General features: G+C 39.2%; 1 protein-coding gene and 1 long non-coding RNA gene across 3 annotated transcripts; one reads left to right on the forward strand and one right to left on the reverse strand.

Moving 5' to 3' along the window:
* Positions 1-4,789: 4,789 nt before the first annotated feature.
* LOC112182286 lies at positions 4,790-6,015 on the reverse strand. Of its 2 annotated transcripts, none has more exons than XR_005804939.1 (4): positions 5,750-6,015; positions 5,614-5,675; positions 5,449-5,504; positions 4,790-5,369 (listed from the first exon to the last, which is right to left on the reverse strand). It is a non-coding gene; the product is annotated as an uncharacterized LOC112182286 (long non-coding RNA). The 2 variants fall into 2 exon arrangements; XR_005804940.1 differs by having other exon boundaries at positions 5,788-5,801.
* Positions 6,016-8,115: 2,100 nt separating this feature from the next.
* On the forward strand, positions 8,116-15,232 carry LOC121052897 (isocitrate dehydrogenase [NADP] peroxisomal-like). The gene is made up of 14 exons (XM_040518895.1): positions 8,116-8,133; positions 8,977-9,086; positions 9,573-9,610; positions 9,744-9,821; positions 9,908-9,961; positions 10,034-10,135; positions 10,241-10,332; positions 10,439-10,542; positions 10,775-10,919; positions 11,152-11,252; positions 11,766-11,865; positions 13,310-13,492; positions 14,667-14,738; positions 15,125-15,232. The coding sequence occupies exons 1-14, from the start codon at positions 8,116-8,118 to the stop codon at positions 15,230-15,232; spliced, it is 1,305 nt and encodes a 434-aa protein (XP_040374829.1).
* Positions 15,233-16,649: the final 1,417 nt, after the last annotated feature.

Consider the following 16,649-nt stretch of genomic DNA (forward strand, 5'->3'; position numbering starts at 1 on the left):
GCGAGGGGTGAGTGAAAAGAAAGTCGTGAAGGAAGATACAAAAGATAGAACTAAGATACTTACCTCTGGAGGAGGATCGCAGACTACGATACCAGCTTGAGCTTGGTGAAGGGCTCGCGCCGGTTGTACTGTTGGAAGAGGTTGGGATCGTGTAGTATCCTCAGAGAAGTGAGCGAGCATTTCAACATAGGCAGTATAAGGGCTCTTCAGTTCTCCAAAGATGGCTGCAAAGAGTTCGTCGTCCCGCTGAGTCCAGCAATTGATGGAGACCTCCTCCCACCAGTCTTCGTATCCTTCCTCAGCCCCGTCCACAACGTTAATAACCCGAGCCCAGTCAGGAAGATCAACCAACGCAAGCATACTTTGTGCCGGAACAGGCCCGAGAGGGGGCCCGAATCTACGCCAAGAAGTGTTGTAGTTCCAGGTGTCGTACAGAGGAAATGGCACCAATTGGAAGAGGCCGAATTGGCGAGCAAAGTGGTTAGGTGCGTAAAGCTCATAGCTGAGTTCTTCGGCAGTGATCCTGATGTCTGAGCAGGACATCGTGCGGCGAAAAGCCAAGCGCGCGCGATCACTATAACGGGGATCACCAAGAAGGAAGCCATTTTCCAGTAAAGGTGGGAATCTTCTATCCAATATTATATCGCAGTATGGCATCTCATCCAGGAGGTACAGATAGGAAAAACATTCGGAGTAGGGAGGGGATGAGTACCTTTCCTCGCGGCTGAACCACTGACCCAAGAGTTGGTCGGCCGGCGGAAGCAGCGGGATGTCATTGCGACGGAAGAATGGAAAGTAAGTTTGGATCCAGAAGTCCAAAATCCAAAAGGGGCCAGACATGCTAGTTTCAAATGGATGCATTGTGGCTTGATATAACATGCGATAAAGGGCTCCTAATACCTGTTGCCCGAGCCCGACGTTGCGGCCGTTGTAGAGGGCCGTCGCCAGAAGAGTCCAAGTACCAGTGGGCTTGCAGGAGGAGGTGCAGAATATGAATTTGCAAAACCAATGCTCCTGGAAAGCGATTTCACCGGTCACATTGTGCTCCCGGCTGTAATACGCCAACCATTGCGGGTATGAGCCACTGTGGGCGCTGCGACCGTGCTGGGCCATGGTCGAGGTGAAGTTGACAAAATAGAATTGACCATGCAAATAGGGTTCGCCATCAATGGGCAAGCCGGGGATGGCAAGAATATCCAGCAGGGTAATACTCATTTGACCGAATCTTAAGTCAAATGTGTTGGTGGCGGTATTCTAGAAACAAAGAAAGGCAGCAAGCGGCGAACGATTGCCGCCATGCAGAATATGGAAGCATAAATCGATAGTATGCGTGATACCTGCTGCATTCCAGCGAGAAAGATCTCGCGTCCGCGTTTCACGATACCAAGAAGTCTCTGCTGAACTGATGGAGGACGGCCAATTCCCTATTTTGGCTCGATGGTTCTGGGCACCCCAGCTACCGAAATCTTCGGGAGTCCTTCAGAGGACTAGAATGGGCCGACGGACGGGTAGGCCGTAGAGAGCAATAGCATCGGCCGGAATAGCATCTTGTGGCGCTGGTCCCAGTCCGGTTGGTGGTCGGAGAATCGAAGGAGTAGGGGTCGATGGATAGATGTTTGGAGATGAATGCGGGCACCGATGTTGATTCCCCAAGTATGGGCGATCTTTTCGTTCAACTCTTCCTCTTGATCGATGACGATTTTCTTCGGGGGAGCCATTTCTGGGTTTCTACGAAGGAGATATCGGAAGAAATGGGTTTTTCTGGGTTTAAGAGACTGAAGGGGTTTCTGATGTGACAGGTCTTATGCGGCCATGGGTTTAAACAAGGGATTTTGTGAGGGAAATGATGCGATAGAAATGCGTTTTGCAAACGAAAGGACGCGACCTTCATTAATGACATTGTTTCGAGCGACCGGCGCGTCGTTTTAGTCCCCTTCAATCCATTACATTTTAGTGTGCCTAATTTCGGGGCCTGGGGGGGGCAATGTTTGAGCCCAAAAGTATTTTTGGCAAGATCCTTTGGTGGGTTCAAGCCAGCGGGCCAATACCTGTGGCCCAAAAATAAAGCCTACTTGGGTTTGGGATATAGCTTCACCCATTCCGTGATCCATAAGGAAAATGAAACCTTATTGGGATCGTGTAGCAGAGATTGAATAGGAAACTTCAATTAATAATCCTTCTAAGCAAGGAACAGTCGAAACCCTAAGTGTATAAATACAGGGTTAAGCGGCAAAGCTGAGGACCTCTCTCAAATCAATCAATCCTAGCGATTACAAAGCCTCCCCGGAGCAAACCTTCAACCCTGTTGAAACCCGGCGACCATACTCTCAGTCCTAGTCTCTCCGAGCCGACTGTCAGTGCTACTGCCACAGATACTACCAGCGAAGCAAGGGTAACGCCCTCGCAACCCAGCGAAGCTAAAGATTACGCTTTAGCAAACACCGTGCTTTCTCAGAACTTCCCAGTGATTGCTCTGCTCAACCTACAACGTTGAGTATCGATTTGGTGACCGAAGAGATCACACCTAAAGTCCTTATCCGTAAAGCAAAAGTCCTTTCCCGAAATGCTAGAGAAGAACCCTGTGGCGAGGTTTGTGCTCTCCTCGTCCACAACGCTTGAAGAAGAAGTCAGGTCAAGGGACTCCCCCAACGACTGCACCCCACGGTGCTGGCACGCCAGCGCAATCACACGCTCAAAAGAGACGGTTTGCACACCAACTGGTTTTGGAGCCAAACACCTACCTTAACAATGTATATATTCACCTTATCAATTATGGTCCTATAATTGTTGTCATGCCATCTCCTTCTTCTGTTTTTGCTGATTCCCTTCCTGGAAATAAAACAGCATATAAAAATTGAGTCATGAAACAATGAACATAACAGTGTAAAAAAAATTGGAAAATGAAAAATCGGGTCATTAGACAATGTCCTGTACCTCATGTTTATTACATGAAGGTTATGAATTTTGTGCAGCTGTGGCCTCCACCACAGAGCGTGATAAATCCAATTCTAACACATGAGTTGTTGAATATAAATACGATATAGAGTAAGTTTTTTAGTTTGCTGTAATAACTGAACAGGCTAACGACAAAGTGAGTTGTGGTCTGTTTAGCATGAAGTAAGTTAACAGTTAGATTGAATTAACAATTGAGTTTTCTATTACATATTTTATTCAGACATATAATTGTTAAAGCCAAACAATGTTCATCTCTTCATAAAAGGATTAACAATGTCAGAACTCGATAAGACTGAAACAAATGATAAGATGACATTGAGTAATAATGCGATATCACTGTATACAATTTAATTTGTAAGTATTGGGAGTTTAACAATGCATATCATTGCTACTGTTACATGTATATACCAAAAAATCCAAATGCAAACATTGATGAATTGAAAACCACTCCATCAAATCAAATCAGAGAAAGATAATGTTTTGATTATGCTTCTGATATTCTACATCTCTTTTAGCATGTACAGGTAATTTAGCAAGTCAATAAGGAATGCTAAAAGGTAAAAATGAACATTGTTTTGATTATATACGTCTAGATTTAAATTGAAAGTGAATCGACGTTGCCGCAATCAAGGAGATGCAGAAAAAAATAGAAAAAAAAAAAACAAAACAAAGTTTATTGGTTAGATAATAAATCAACTGAATTGGGATAGTTGATTTTCTGCAAAATTGGAGATATGAGATAAAAGCTTCCAGGGTAGATAAATCAAGGAAGTGATGCAAGAAGAATTTTAATGCTGAAAGGTAAATGGGAGAGTAATCTTTTTGAATTTTCAGTTGGTATTGGATTGAAAAACTGCTTACCCACTGAGCGAATGTTTGTTTATTTGAAAATCTTCAGATTAAAACTAAATTGAATACAGAAACCACTGGACATGAAATTGAAGCACAGAAGAAGAAAAAATCCTCAACAAATCAAAGCAATTGCAGCATTCTATCATTGATCCCATGATTAGATTCATATATAAATTAATGAAAGATTTGAAATTATCAAAGATAAAAACTATACATTGAAGTAATAAGTACACCAAAAACAGCAAATGGAAATCAAATGTGCAAGAACTAAAAAACGCAGAGACAAATTGACCCTTGCTATCTATGAATTTATCGTAATGCAATCATCTCAAATAACAGTTTCTTTTCTAGTAGATATAGTTACATGGTATATCTTCTTGTTTTAAGACTTATAGGAGAATTACAATAATTGTTGCAGAGCTTAATACACTTTAACTCACCAAGCAATTCAGAGTATTTAACTAAGATTGACAATGCAGTTAGTTGCAGTCATAACTAATAAATGACAGAACACAGCAAGTAAAATAATCAGTTTGAAAAAAAGCAGCTTTCTATCAAGCAAAACTGGTGGTGCTACTCATGTGCCTATGTTGCCATCAAACAGTCACCATCCTCTATCTGATCCTTCTACTAACATAAAATGCAGTATACAGTATGCGTACAATTCATTATTCAAAAAGTGTCAAAAGACTTGGGATCAGAATTCTTAATCCCCATAGTCCATAACAAAGAATGGCCAAAATGGAATAGTCCATGAGAAAGAAAAGTAACTCTACGCAAGAAGACAGATACTCCATAACGAAGACCGACTCTCTTCTTATTTGGTCATGCACCTTTGCTTATGTGTTTTAGCAAATTCATCTATCTCATTACTAAAATCAATGGTATATGTTCGATATGATTTAAATATTGGATCAACTGATTCAGGAGGAGGAGGAGATGTAGCGGTGGTCGGTAAAAGAGTACTTTTCTGGTAGAAGTATAGAGTCAGTGTCCGTGTGTGGAAGAGCGAGATGCAGAAGAACGCAACTAAATACTGAGATTTCCAAAACTAACACAAAGAAAACACCCAGTAAAAACCAAAGCACACAAAAACCAAACCCTTCTTCTCATTTTCCACAATCGGGATCAAACAGACCAAACCCAAAACCCAATTTCACGAAAAAACAAAACAATTGAAAACCCAGAAATCTGAAACCCTCAATTTCCATCCAAATACCATAACTTTAAACAAAACCCAGAATAAAGACAGAGAGGCCCAAATGGCAATTCTAAGGCTACTTAGTTGCACATCTGTTTGGTTGCAGAGAAAACCAAGAAAGAGAAATAAACAAAAGACCAGGATAATCAATTTAACACCATATACCAAACCTTCTATTTGGTTCCTCAGAAAATGAAAGAACCCATAGAAACCCACAAAACAATCACACAAATGCAACAATACACAAACAGAGTTTTAAGTCCCAAAAGATTTGAACCTTGAATCTCCAATACCTTGTGTATATCAATACAGGGTTGGAAACGAACATCACAGCTTATGGGTACTCGCCTTAACCCGATAACTAAACAACAACAAAAATAGGTTCTATGTTATTACTGCATACAAAAAGTTACAGACCAAAAACGGAAGCAGAAATTTACTGAACGTTGCAGATGGCCTAGACCCATCAAACTTCTTTTTATCGAGACCGTCTAACCTCAAAAGCATAAAAAAAATCAATAGTTCAAACTCAAGGTGACCATACAATTTCATAGATCACAATTTCAATTGGAACAAAGATTGGAAGGAAGCATGAGAGAACATACCCAACTGGACTTGACAAATTAGTTAATATTGAAGACACACACAAACTCGCGCTTCTTAAACTCTAAAGAAAAACAATCATACTTCAACAATAGCCCACAAATGAAAACAATAGCCCACAAAAACAATCATACGTACAGATCTGGCGTACAGAGAACGGCGTACCCAAGCTAGACTTCGTCTCCGACCGGCGTCGTAATTGAATCCTTCCTCCCAAACTCCAAACTTCGATTCGAGAGAGTAAGAAGGAACGGTGCCGTTTAGAACTGCCTGGATGATATCCTCGTCCTCCTCGGAGCAAAATGCGGGATCGTAGTCGACAAATTTGGTGAGGCGAGTGAGATGAAGGACTGGACGAAGTCGATGCCGAAGAAGCCAAGGAGGCGATGAGTTCGAGTGACGAAGAGGAGGAGGAGGAGCTCGAGCTTGGGAGGAGGAGGAGCTCGAGTCTGGGTTCAGAATGGAGGTCGAGAGTGGAGACTGAGGTTAGGGTTTCTAGTTCAATTTTGGTCGAGAGTCGAGGGCGCTCTTTTTCTCTAAGTGTGAAAGTTTTAAGTTTTGGTACCCGCTTCCTATAATTCACTTAAACACTTAGCGCTTTCAGCAAAATAAGGTTCCCGCAAATTTTCAAACGAAACTTTTAACACCGGTCATTTTAGAAACCGATGTTAATGATACACATTTAAATCAGTTTCTTTCGAAAACGATGTTAGCTTGATTTTTTTATATCGTGTGCAAGTCTGACCGATTTAAATGATGTGATGTGAATGAACAGATTTCTAGTAGTGCATCCTCACACCCAAATGAAACCGTGGAGGAAGCCATGGCTACTAAGGAAAACTTTGATTATACAACAGTCAGTGCATCATATACAAACAGAATCGATTAAAAGTTTAAAACTCAAATAAACAACAATTCTAATTGACCCTCGCATCCAAAAATGGCATTCAACCCTACATCATTATCATCATCTTGGCTCGAAGAGCACAAAACCGACCTGCATCTATAGACTTTCTCAGTAACAAACTAACAATCATCAGAAAGGACAAACCCATTCATTCAATTTGTGGAGCGGTGGAGGTGGTTCGATGGCTGGACTGAGCGTCAGAGCTTCAAAGAGTCAGAGGGAGTCGCGGTGAGGGACAGAGGGAGTCAGACCACACTACTACAAAAATCGAAGCACACAACACTCATCACACAACAGAACTAAAATTTTCTATTGTGTGTTAACACAAACTCTATCATACAACGGTACAAATATGTTTCTGTTGTGTGAATGTAAGAAAATTGAAAACTTTTTTCTTAGGAAGGTATTGCACAACTGAGTTAAGAAGTTTCCGTTGTGTGAATATGAGGCCTAGATGGAGGGAAATGAGCACATAATTCCCTCCCAGAAGGAGCTCAATTTGAATTATTCACACAACCGTTTTTTTTATATCTGTTGTATAATGAATGTTGCATGAACCTTGAGAAGTCCTCTAGGTACACCTAGTGCAAGTTGCACAAATTTACACAACAGATTGTCATAGTTCTGTTGTCTGAGCATGGAAGCAAATTGCACAGCGCGGCAAAATTAATTTAACTCAATGAAACGAGTCACAGGCGGCAAATTTTCCCTTTCAGCCTGTTTTGTAATCATATACTCATACAACGGTCCGTTAATTTTCTGTTGTTGGAGAAACTTGAAGTCTCCCACTAAAGTGCTAAACAACTTATGTAGTCTTTATTGAAATCAATACTCTCGATCAAGGTTCACTCTACCTTTCTTATGCCAGCTCTCGTTCGTCTTCTTCTTCTACTATCTTTCTTCCGTTCCTAATATCCCTCTTTCTGTCCCTCTCTCTCTCTCTCTCTCCAAATCTCCCCCAAATTTTCGATCTTTAGCCCTAAAGCTTCGACCTATCTTGAATCAACCATGGATCTGGCCCCGAAAGAACTTCAATTTCTCTAAATCCCATACATTCTCCAAGAATCGAGCTCTCCCCCCAAACAGTCCCCCAAGACCTTCTACCTCATAACCCTAACCCCCAATCCTAGCCCATTCTCTCTGAAGGTAGTATTCAGTTGGAGGTTTTTCCCTGGAGGTTTAGCAATGGCGTATTCGATATCATCAATCTGCAATCTATGGTTTCTTGACACACTCACTCTCTCTCTCTCTCTCTCTCTCTCTCTCTCTCTCTCGTGAAACATTTCTCTCAGTCTTCCATCTGGTTCACTCCACTTTCTTCCCCGATATACCGACCCAAATCCCCACATCTCCTCCACCTGGGTTCACTCATGTTTTACTTTACCGATGGATTCTGATTATCTCTCGACCACATCGCTCTATCCAATAGGGAATGAATCCCTTTTTATTTTCCTTTCTATTGAAGCTGATTGAATTCCAGGTATCGATTAACAATGGCAGTGAAGCACGGGCTCCACCGAAACAGAGCCGCTAGATCTCATTCCCTATTGCGGTATTTATATTCGCCTTGTTGTTTGGTTGATTTTCTTCGTCGGCCATGGCCTCTACTGCTCCGGTTGGTCCTTGGCACCCTTTCAATTTATTTACTTTGAGAACAGTGTGTGTGTGTGTGTGTGTGTGTGTGTGTGTTTGTGTGTGTGTTTGTGTGTGTGTGTGCATAGTTAAATGATTCTGTGGAATTTAGGTTTGCATATCTCAATTAGGTTTTGCTTTGGCTTTGCAGTTGGGGGAAAAATTACCTTACTTGCTTGCAATTGCTCTCTTCTTTGCTTTAGAGAAGCAGAAAGAGTGAAAATTGAACGTCCTCTTGTCAAGATTATCTGAAAATCAGAAAGAGTGTATATCTTTTTCTTGAACAGACATTCATCAAGTTAAAAGTATGTATCTTTGAGTTCAATTCACAAAGTCAACGTACTTCTTTAACCAAATTTGATCACTTTAGCTATTAAACAGTTAGGCTACTTTAAGGGCATCTTCCAGTTTTACTTATCACTGCTATGGTGTGTTTAACTTGGACCTTTTTTCAAATATGTTTAAATGGTTTCGATCCTATTTTGTTCATGTAAACCAGAATGTGTGTCCAGCACGTCATTTGGAGTTAGGCCGAAGATCCAAATTAAGATTGTATACCATTTGCCTGCGTTGGTAGTGTATACGCTTATTATGGAAATGCCCGTCACAATATGGCTAATCTATATATAGTTAAGAACTGAGGCAGACTTGTTATCTCTGTCTACTTGTGTGGCAATGATGCATTGTTTCCATGATGCAGGAGATGAAATGACTCGAATTTTCTAGAAATCTATAAAAGATAAGGTAATTGTGATATTCAAGGCATCAGGTGATTTCATCATTTCATGTTCTTAATGAATCTGCAACTTGTTTCCATGTTTCACAGCTTATTTTTCCCTTTCTGGAACTGGATATCAAGTACTTTGATCTTGGCCTCCCTAATCGTGATGCCACCAGTGATAGAGTCACAATTGAAAGTGCAGAAGCTACTCTTAAGTATGCCTTATCATTCTGCCTTCATGTTACCTTTGCTAGACTATAGTACTGTTGAAGAAAACTAATGTTCTTTATCTTCTTTTGATTTCTTTCTCTTTCTCTGATGTTGACTGATATAGTCTGCTTAAGAAATCACAAAATAAAGCTTCGATTTTGGTCTTGTTTCATTTAATACCTTATTCCTGTATGAACTATGTAGTTCTGGTTATCATAAATATTGAAGTAAGTTGGTATTGAATTGAATAAACTGCAATGTAAAATTGGTTAGACGGCATGCGTATGACATGTGCTAATACGTTAAGCATGACATTGTTGTCTATGTTCTGTTATACTTGACCAGAATGACAGGGCTCATGGGTTGCCATGGCAGGTATTGCCATAATTTTATATGACCATTTCATATTCGTTAAACCAATTTTTTATCATGAAAAGATGTTGATCAATCGTCTTTGCATAATTTATTTTCTATGTTTCTTGTCATTGTAGGTACAATGTAGAAATCAAGTGTGCAACTATAACTCCTGGTATGATCTTCAAGTTTGAGGAGGTCCTCTCTAGAACGGGCCTACATACTTACATATATATCCTTCTCCATGGACAATCATTGGCTAACGTACTATTCTGACGATCTGAATCATTTTATTGGGATCTTAATAGATGAAACTCGTGTTAAGGAGTTCAACTTGAAACAGATGTGGAGGGGTCCAAATGGGACAATCCGGAACATTTTAAATGGTCAGTAGACTTTTCCCTAATATTAACAAACTTTGTTGTGTGTTTGATCAGTTCTAAGTAGCAAATGCATTTTCTGTCCTTTTCAGGTACTGTTTTTAGAGAACCTATTATCTGCAGAAATGTTCCCCGCCTTGTTCCAGGTTTGCTATAGTCTTTTCCTCTAAATTTGCCTCCATAACAAAGCAAAAGCCAATAGTTTTGTGTTCTTTCAGGTTGGACGAGGCCAATATGCATTGGGAGGCATGCTTTCGGTGATCAGTACCGAGCAATTGATGCAATCATAAAAGGACCTGGGAAACTTAAATTAGTTTTTGGTAATAGATTATCTGCGTTAAAAGGCTCAAAATTTCTGAGTTTTGATTTTGACACTTCTTGCAAAGGAGTTGAAATTTAGTGTTTGTGTGTGACGTGATTTGCAGTACCTGATGGGTCCAATGAGAAGCAAGAATATGAGGTTTTCAACTTTACTGGTGCTGGAGTGGTAGCTCTGTCAATGTATAACACTGATGAGGTTGAAACTTACTCTCTTTTTTTTTCCTCCAATGTCTATTACAGGCATAATTGAGTTGCTAGACAATTCTAACAGCTATTGTTTATGTTTTAATCTGTCTGAGCAGTCTATCCGATCCTTTGCGGATGCATCTATGAATACTGCCTACCAGAAAAAGTGGCCACTTTATCTTAGCACTAAAAATACTATTCTCAAGAAATATGATGGAAGGTATGCCAGTGCAGTGTTTCCTTTCTTCTTTTGTTATGTAATCTATTGTCCTATTTTTTACCATTGGAAAATAACCACTAAAGCCCCTCATGCACCTTAGCATAGGAGTGCAGAGTCCTACATATGCAAGACAAAACTAATTACCTATGTTACATTATGGGTCAGTAGGATGTTGCACTACACAACTTTTTTCTTGCTTATGTCATTTTCTTACACTCGGATTATAATGAAGATTCAAGGACATCTTCCAGGAAGTTTATGAAACTCATTGGAGATCCAGATTTGAAGCCTCATCGAAATATCCCTCCCCAACGGATATTATATTGGCCATGACAAGGAAGAAGAGTCCATCTTTAGTCTGCAACAGAAAATGTCAGGTTTGTCACAAAAGGCCATTTTCCAATAGCATACTTTATTTGAGTTCTTAGCTGAGATCAATGAGGAAGAAAATATGATTGAAATTGACATATCCATGGGCTCAATCAAGTGCTCAAGGTTTGAGATTGAAGCTTGATTAAAGAGTTCAAGGTGCTTTATTGTTGCCCAAGTTCATAGGTAGTTACTGTTTGCTCTACTGATTTGTGCCTATCATTGATTGTTGTTTGGCAGGGTGATGCTGATGGGTATGATTTAGTTGTTGTTGATGCCATGCATAAAGCAACCTATGCAAGTAGAATTTGTCACTCGTGCCGACCTAATTGTGAAGCAAAGTAAGTTCTATTAAATTTGTTCTGTTAGTCATCGTACCGTCCTCGTCCCACCATGCATATAGGGAATTTTACAGAGCAGTACGAAGTTGTGATTTTGACTAGTAGTTGTTACATCCCCATGATATATGGTGCTGCATCTAGTTAAAAGTTCTTTGTTGCTACTTATGTTTTACGGTTACCTTTTGGCTTGTACGTACTTAGAGCTTTCGTACTTTATGATGTTTAGATTATTTTATACTTTGGTGTAAGAACAACTTTCCATTTTAGAATATTTATTTTTTGAATATGTAGTTTTAGATTGCCATTTCAGTAAGTATTATAGCACTGTGGTTAAGAACGCCGGAAATACAAATTAGATTGATGTATGCTATCAAGATATGTGTTATTAGCAGTTCTTTATGTCTTATATATACACAAGTACCTATAGTAATCAATGGCATCCTAATCCTAGAATTTAGTCTGGCCAAACTTTGACTACTAGTTCTATAAACATTTACACTTTCGTTAATGCAGAGTTACTGCTGTAGATGATCGTTACCAGATTGGAATCTATACTGTACGTAAGATTCAATACGGTGAAGAGATCACATTGGACTACAACTCTATTAAGGAGGTCTGACTCTTTTGCCTATGGGTCTCATGTGTTACTCGATTGCAATTTACATGACTGTATTTGACAATTGAAGTCTATTTTTTTTGATAGAGTAAGGAAGAATATGAAGCATCAGATTGTTTGTGCGGCAGTAAAGTTTGCTGGGGAGGTTACCTGAATTTGATAGGCGAAGGATCATTCTTGGAGGATTGAACATATGCTGCATATGCTGCACAAGATGGAAATTGGATTGCTTGTTTTGCAACATTGCTTGTGGGTGAGGATCGAACACAGTCTTGTATAGCTTATGAAATTGGAAGGCTTCGTTCAATGAAATGTTTAAATGCTTATAAAATTGTATATAGTGAATCGATTGGAGTTTGTTTTTATGTATCTAAGTTACTTTTAGCATTAATATAAAATTATTGTTCATTGGTAACAATCTCTAGCATTGATTTTGTATGATTTCACCTAGTATTGATCTCATACAACACAATACAAAACAATGTATTGTATGATTGTAAACGAGTTTAAAATTAAGGCTTCTCCTACAACAGTAATTGGCTATTAGCCAATCTTATTACAATATTCACACCACAGCTAACCAAATATATTGGTTGTGTGAACTAACAACCAACAACAAAAGAAAACAAAGTTCTGTTGTGTGAGATTCATAGCACACAACATAAATGAAATCACCTCTGTTGTCTGAGTAATCAACAGACAAGGGAGATCATTTCACTTCAGTTGTGTGTTATTAATCTCAGACAACAAAGAATAAGTAATATCTGTTGTGTGTTATATATCTGTTGTGTGTTATGAATCTCAGACAACGGCGAATTCCTTCTTCTGTTGTTTGAATGTGTCGACACATTCCCGCTCATGCCATGCCAGGCACATGCCTGCGCAGAATTCACACAACGGAAACAAGTATTCTGTTGAGCAAAGTATTATCACACATCAGTGAAATCACTGTTGTGTGATTTTTCAATCACACAACACTCGTTTAGACCACAGTGAGGTTGGTCATCACAAAACTCCAAATATCTGTCGTCTGATTAACTTATTGTAGTAGTGCCAACGGGACTGAGCCTCAGAGGGAGGTGGCTCAGTGGCTGTGTAATTGATTCTCACTTCTCAGACAGACGGTGACTGAGACACAAAGTGTCGAGACCTAGTATAATTTTTTTTTTGTCATTGGGCTATACCTATACTTGGCAACTTTTGGCCCAAAATTTCCCTTGGGCTATGGCCCAAGTAGTCTTAGGTATAGCTACGTCCCTGCATGCTTCCAGCTCTGTTGTCAAAGATTCTGAAAACAACCAAAAGTTTCATGCCAATTTCTGATCGTTTTATGGTATGCTTAGCTGTTTATCCCTGCTATCCACTCTGTCTGGTTTAAGTTTCATATAGATAAGAATACCTTGCTGGTTTCGGGCTTGTTTATGACAGTTACACTTAACAGGTTATTAAAGAAGATATGAAGCGAAAGTTAAAGAACACCAATATGAAGCCTCTGAGTCACTCTACATGCTTGAGAGTGCAAGTTTTGTTCCAGAGATTCTATGATATTGATGAGAAGTTGCATGTTTTAAGTGGACTGTCTATTTCTAATGTGAAGTCATTTATTCCCCAGCTTCGGTCCAAGGTACAGTACACACAAACAGTCCAGGATTGTTGATTTCCTTTTTTTCCAGTTTCATGTGTAACCATCAAGTAGAGAGTGGTAAGAAATACTGGAGGAATTGGAGATTGGCTGTCAGATGTGATGTCTATTGATTATATATTGTAGTTTCCTATAAAAAGGATAGAATTATTTCAACTTACTGTCTCCTCTATATGCACAGGTGTATATTCAGAGGCGGCCTTGAGGGTTGTCAACTGAGGCAGCCGCCTTAGGCCACCGGTTGTCAGAGGGCCTCGGGAGATCTGAGTATCAATATAGTTCATGTATATATATAACTTTGCACATTATTTTAAGGTCGTTTGCCGGTCTGATAATTATAGAAATCACCTCAACCATGGTTCGAATCCTTAAGGCCCTTTTTAGATTTTTTTTTTTTCTTCTTTTTGTATGTTTTAAGTCTATAATTTTTTTCCTTTATAAAAAATATTTAAATTTTATGTAGGCCACATTTTAATTCTTTGCCTCAGGACTTTTCAATCTCAGGACCGGCCCTGTGTATATTGAAGGCCTCTGTCATGGAAATTTGTCAGAAAAAGAAGCAATCAGCCTTTTAAGATATATTTAAAACAAATTTTTGGTGTACAACCACTTGCAATTGAACTGATGCGTAGTGAACAGTGTATTTGTCTTCCTCCTTCTGCTAACCTCATTAAAGATGTCAGTGTGAAGAATAAGTCTAAAACAAATTCGGTGATCTAGGTTTTCTATACAAATTCGGTGAATAAGTATTAATTATTTATTTTTTGGTTTTCTATATAAATGTGCCTTTGGCTTATGTGTGGCCCTGGGTTTTTGATTTCACATTGCAGCTGTATTTTCAAATTGAGCGGGAATCGAGGATCGAGTCCCCCAGATTGAGAGCCCTGATAGATCTTTTCAATGAAATTGTGGAGGAACCACTTTTAATTTCAATCTGCTAAGGTAATTTATCGAGTCTCAGAGTATTACATTTACTCTTATTAGCTAAAGAATTTGTATGTGATATTAATTGTAGTCGGATGAATTTATAATTGATGTATAGTCTTACGATTGCCCTTGTACTTCTGGAAAAAGGACGAAGGAGCAGCTTGGTTATACTGTTCGTTGTGGCCCGCCGGTTACTTGCAATATGTTTGGATTTTATTTTTGCGTTCAGTCAGCTGAGTACAACCCAGTCTACTTGCAAGGGAGAGTTGAGAACTTTATAAATAGACTGGAGGAGTTGTTGGTAAGCATTCAAGGTTCCTTTGAAACTGCTAGTTTAAGAAGCCTTCCCCCCCCCCTAATAGCCAAAAGATAATAATAAATTAATAATAATACGAGTTTAAGGTTTTACCCAATCATTTTTATAAACACTTCAGAAGCTAGTATGAACTGTTAAATGTGGTATACTATGTATACACTTTTTAAAACCAAGATTATAGGATCTTGCAATTTCAGGTGCCATAATGAAATGTACAAGGCATTTCTTGATCATGGGAATCTGATTTTATTCTGTTATGCTCACATACTTGGTTTAACTTGTGTGGTTTTCTTATTGAGCATCTGCAAAATGATATATCATGATTGTTGGACATGGAATTTCTTATAACTAAAATGTGGTAGCATTTGCAGCAAGGACTGGACGATGACTCTCTTGAGAATTACAGAGCTGGGCAAATCGCAAAGCTATTGGAGAAAGATCCATCCCTCCATTATGAAACCAATCGATATTGGTTATAGATTACCGATAAAATGTAGTGTATATATCCTCTCTGCCTGCTGGAATGCTTTGCCTAGACAGTAGAAAAGAATACTTCAATTCAGGGTTAATTCGATGATTCTATTCATCCCACAATGAGGGTATATATACAAGTACAAAGGATTAGTTTAACTCTAATAGGAAACAATCTTTCCATAATTACAGGATATTCTAATTAAATAAAATCCTAATTACATACAGATTTACAGCGATTCTACACTCCCCCTCAAGTTGGTGCATAGATATCTATCATGCTCAACTTGTCAACTGAGCAGTCAAATACCTTCCTGGACACTCCTTTAGTAAGAACATCAGCTAATTGCTCATCTGAGTTTACAAATGGAAAGCGAATAACCTTTCTGTCAAGATTTTCTTTAATAAAATGACGATCAACCTCCACATGCTTTGTTCTATCATGCTGAACTGGATTATGTGCAATCTCAATGGCAGCTGTATTATCACAATGCAAATCCATAGGCTTTTTAAGCTTGTATCCCAGGTCTTTCAAGAAATTACGAATCCACAACATTTCACAGACTCCGTGTGCCATACCTCGGAACTCAGCTTCTACACTTGATCTGGCAACAACTTTCTGCTTTTTGCTACGCCAAGTGGCAAGGTTCCCTCCAACAAAAGTGAAGTACCCAGATGTAGAACGTTTGTCAGTTTTATCACCAGCCCAATCTGCATCTGTGTACCCAACAACTTCCAATTCATCTTTTTTCTGAAACAGTGACCCTTTACCTGGCGCCATCTTTAAGTACTTCAAAATACGAAAGACTACATCCATATGCTCTTCACTAGGACAATGCATAAATTGACTAACAACACTTACAGCATAAGCAATATCAGGTCTAGTATGTGAAAGATAAATCAACCTTCCTACAAGACGTTGATACCTCCCTTTATCAGTTGGAACTTGATCAGGATAGATAGCAAGTCTGTGATTCATCTCAATGGGTGTCTAGATGGGTCTGCAGTCCAGCATCCCCATTTCAACAAGTAAATCAAGAACATATTTCCTCTGTGAAAGTGAAATCCCCTTCTTAGACCTTGCAACTTCAATACCCAAAAAATACTTCAGTTGTCCCAGATCCTTCATTTCAAACTCCTTTGACAAATACTTTTGTAATTCATTTATCTCTTTCGGATCATCCCCTGTAACAATCATGTCATCAACATACACAATAAGAGCTGTAATCTTACCACTCTTGCACTTGATGAACAAGGTATGGTCAGAATTGCTCTGTCTGTATCCAAAGGCTTTCATGGACTTTGAAAATCTTCCAAACCAAGCTCTTGGAGACTGCTTCAGGCCATACAAAAACTTCTTCAATTTATACACCTTGCCAACGTCACTTGGGTAATTCTTAACACCTGGGGGCACATCCATGTACA

The sequence above is a fragment of the Rosa chinensis genome, chromosome 1 (genome assembly GCF_002994745.2).
Source record: "Rosa chinensis cultivar Old Blush chromosome 1, RchiOBHm-V2, whole genome shotgun sequence".
NCBI classification, from domain to species: domain Eukaryota; kingdom Viridiplantae; phylum Streptophyta; class Magnoliopsida; order Rosales; family Rosaceae; genus Rosa; species Rosa chinensis.

Coding starts and splice junctions, on each gene's coding strand:
- LOC121052897 (XM_040518895.1), top strand. Junction 9,962..10,033: donor TGTTCCCCGCCTTGTTCCAG/GTTTGCTATAGT, acceptor GTGTTCTTTCAG/GTTGGACGAGGCCAATATGC. Junction 10,333..10,438: donor CAATGTATAACACTGATGAG/GTTGAAACTTAC, acceptor CTGTCTGAGCAG/TCTATCCGATCCTTTGCGGA.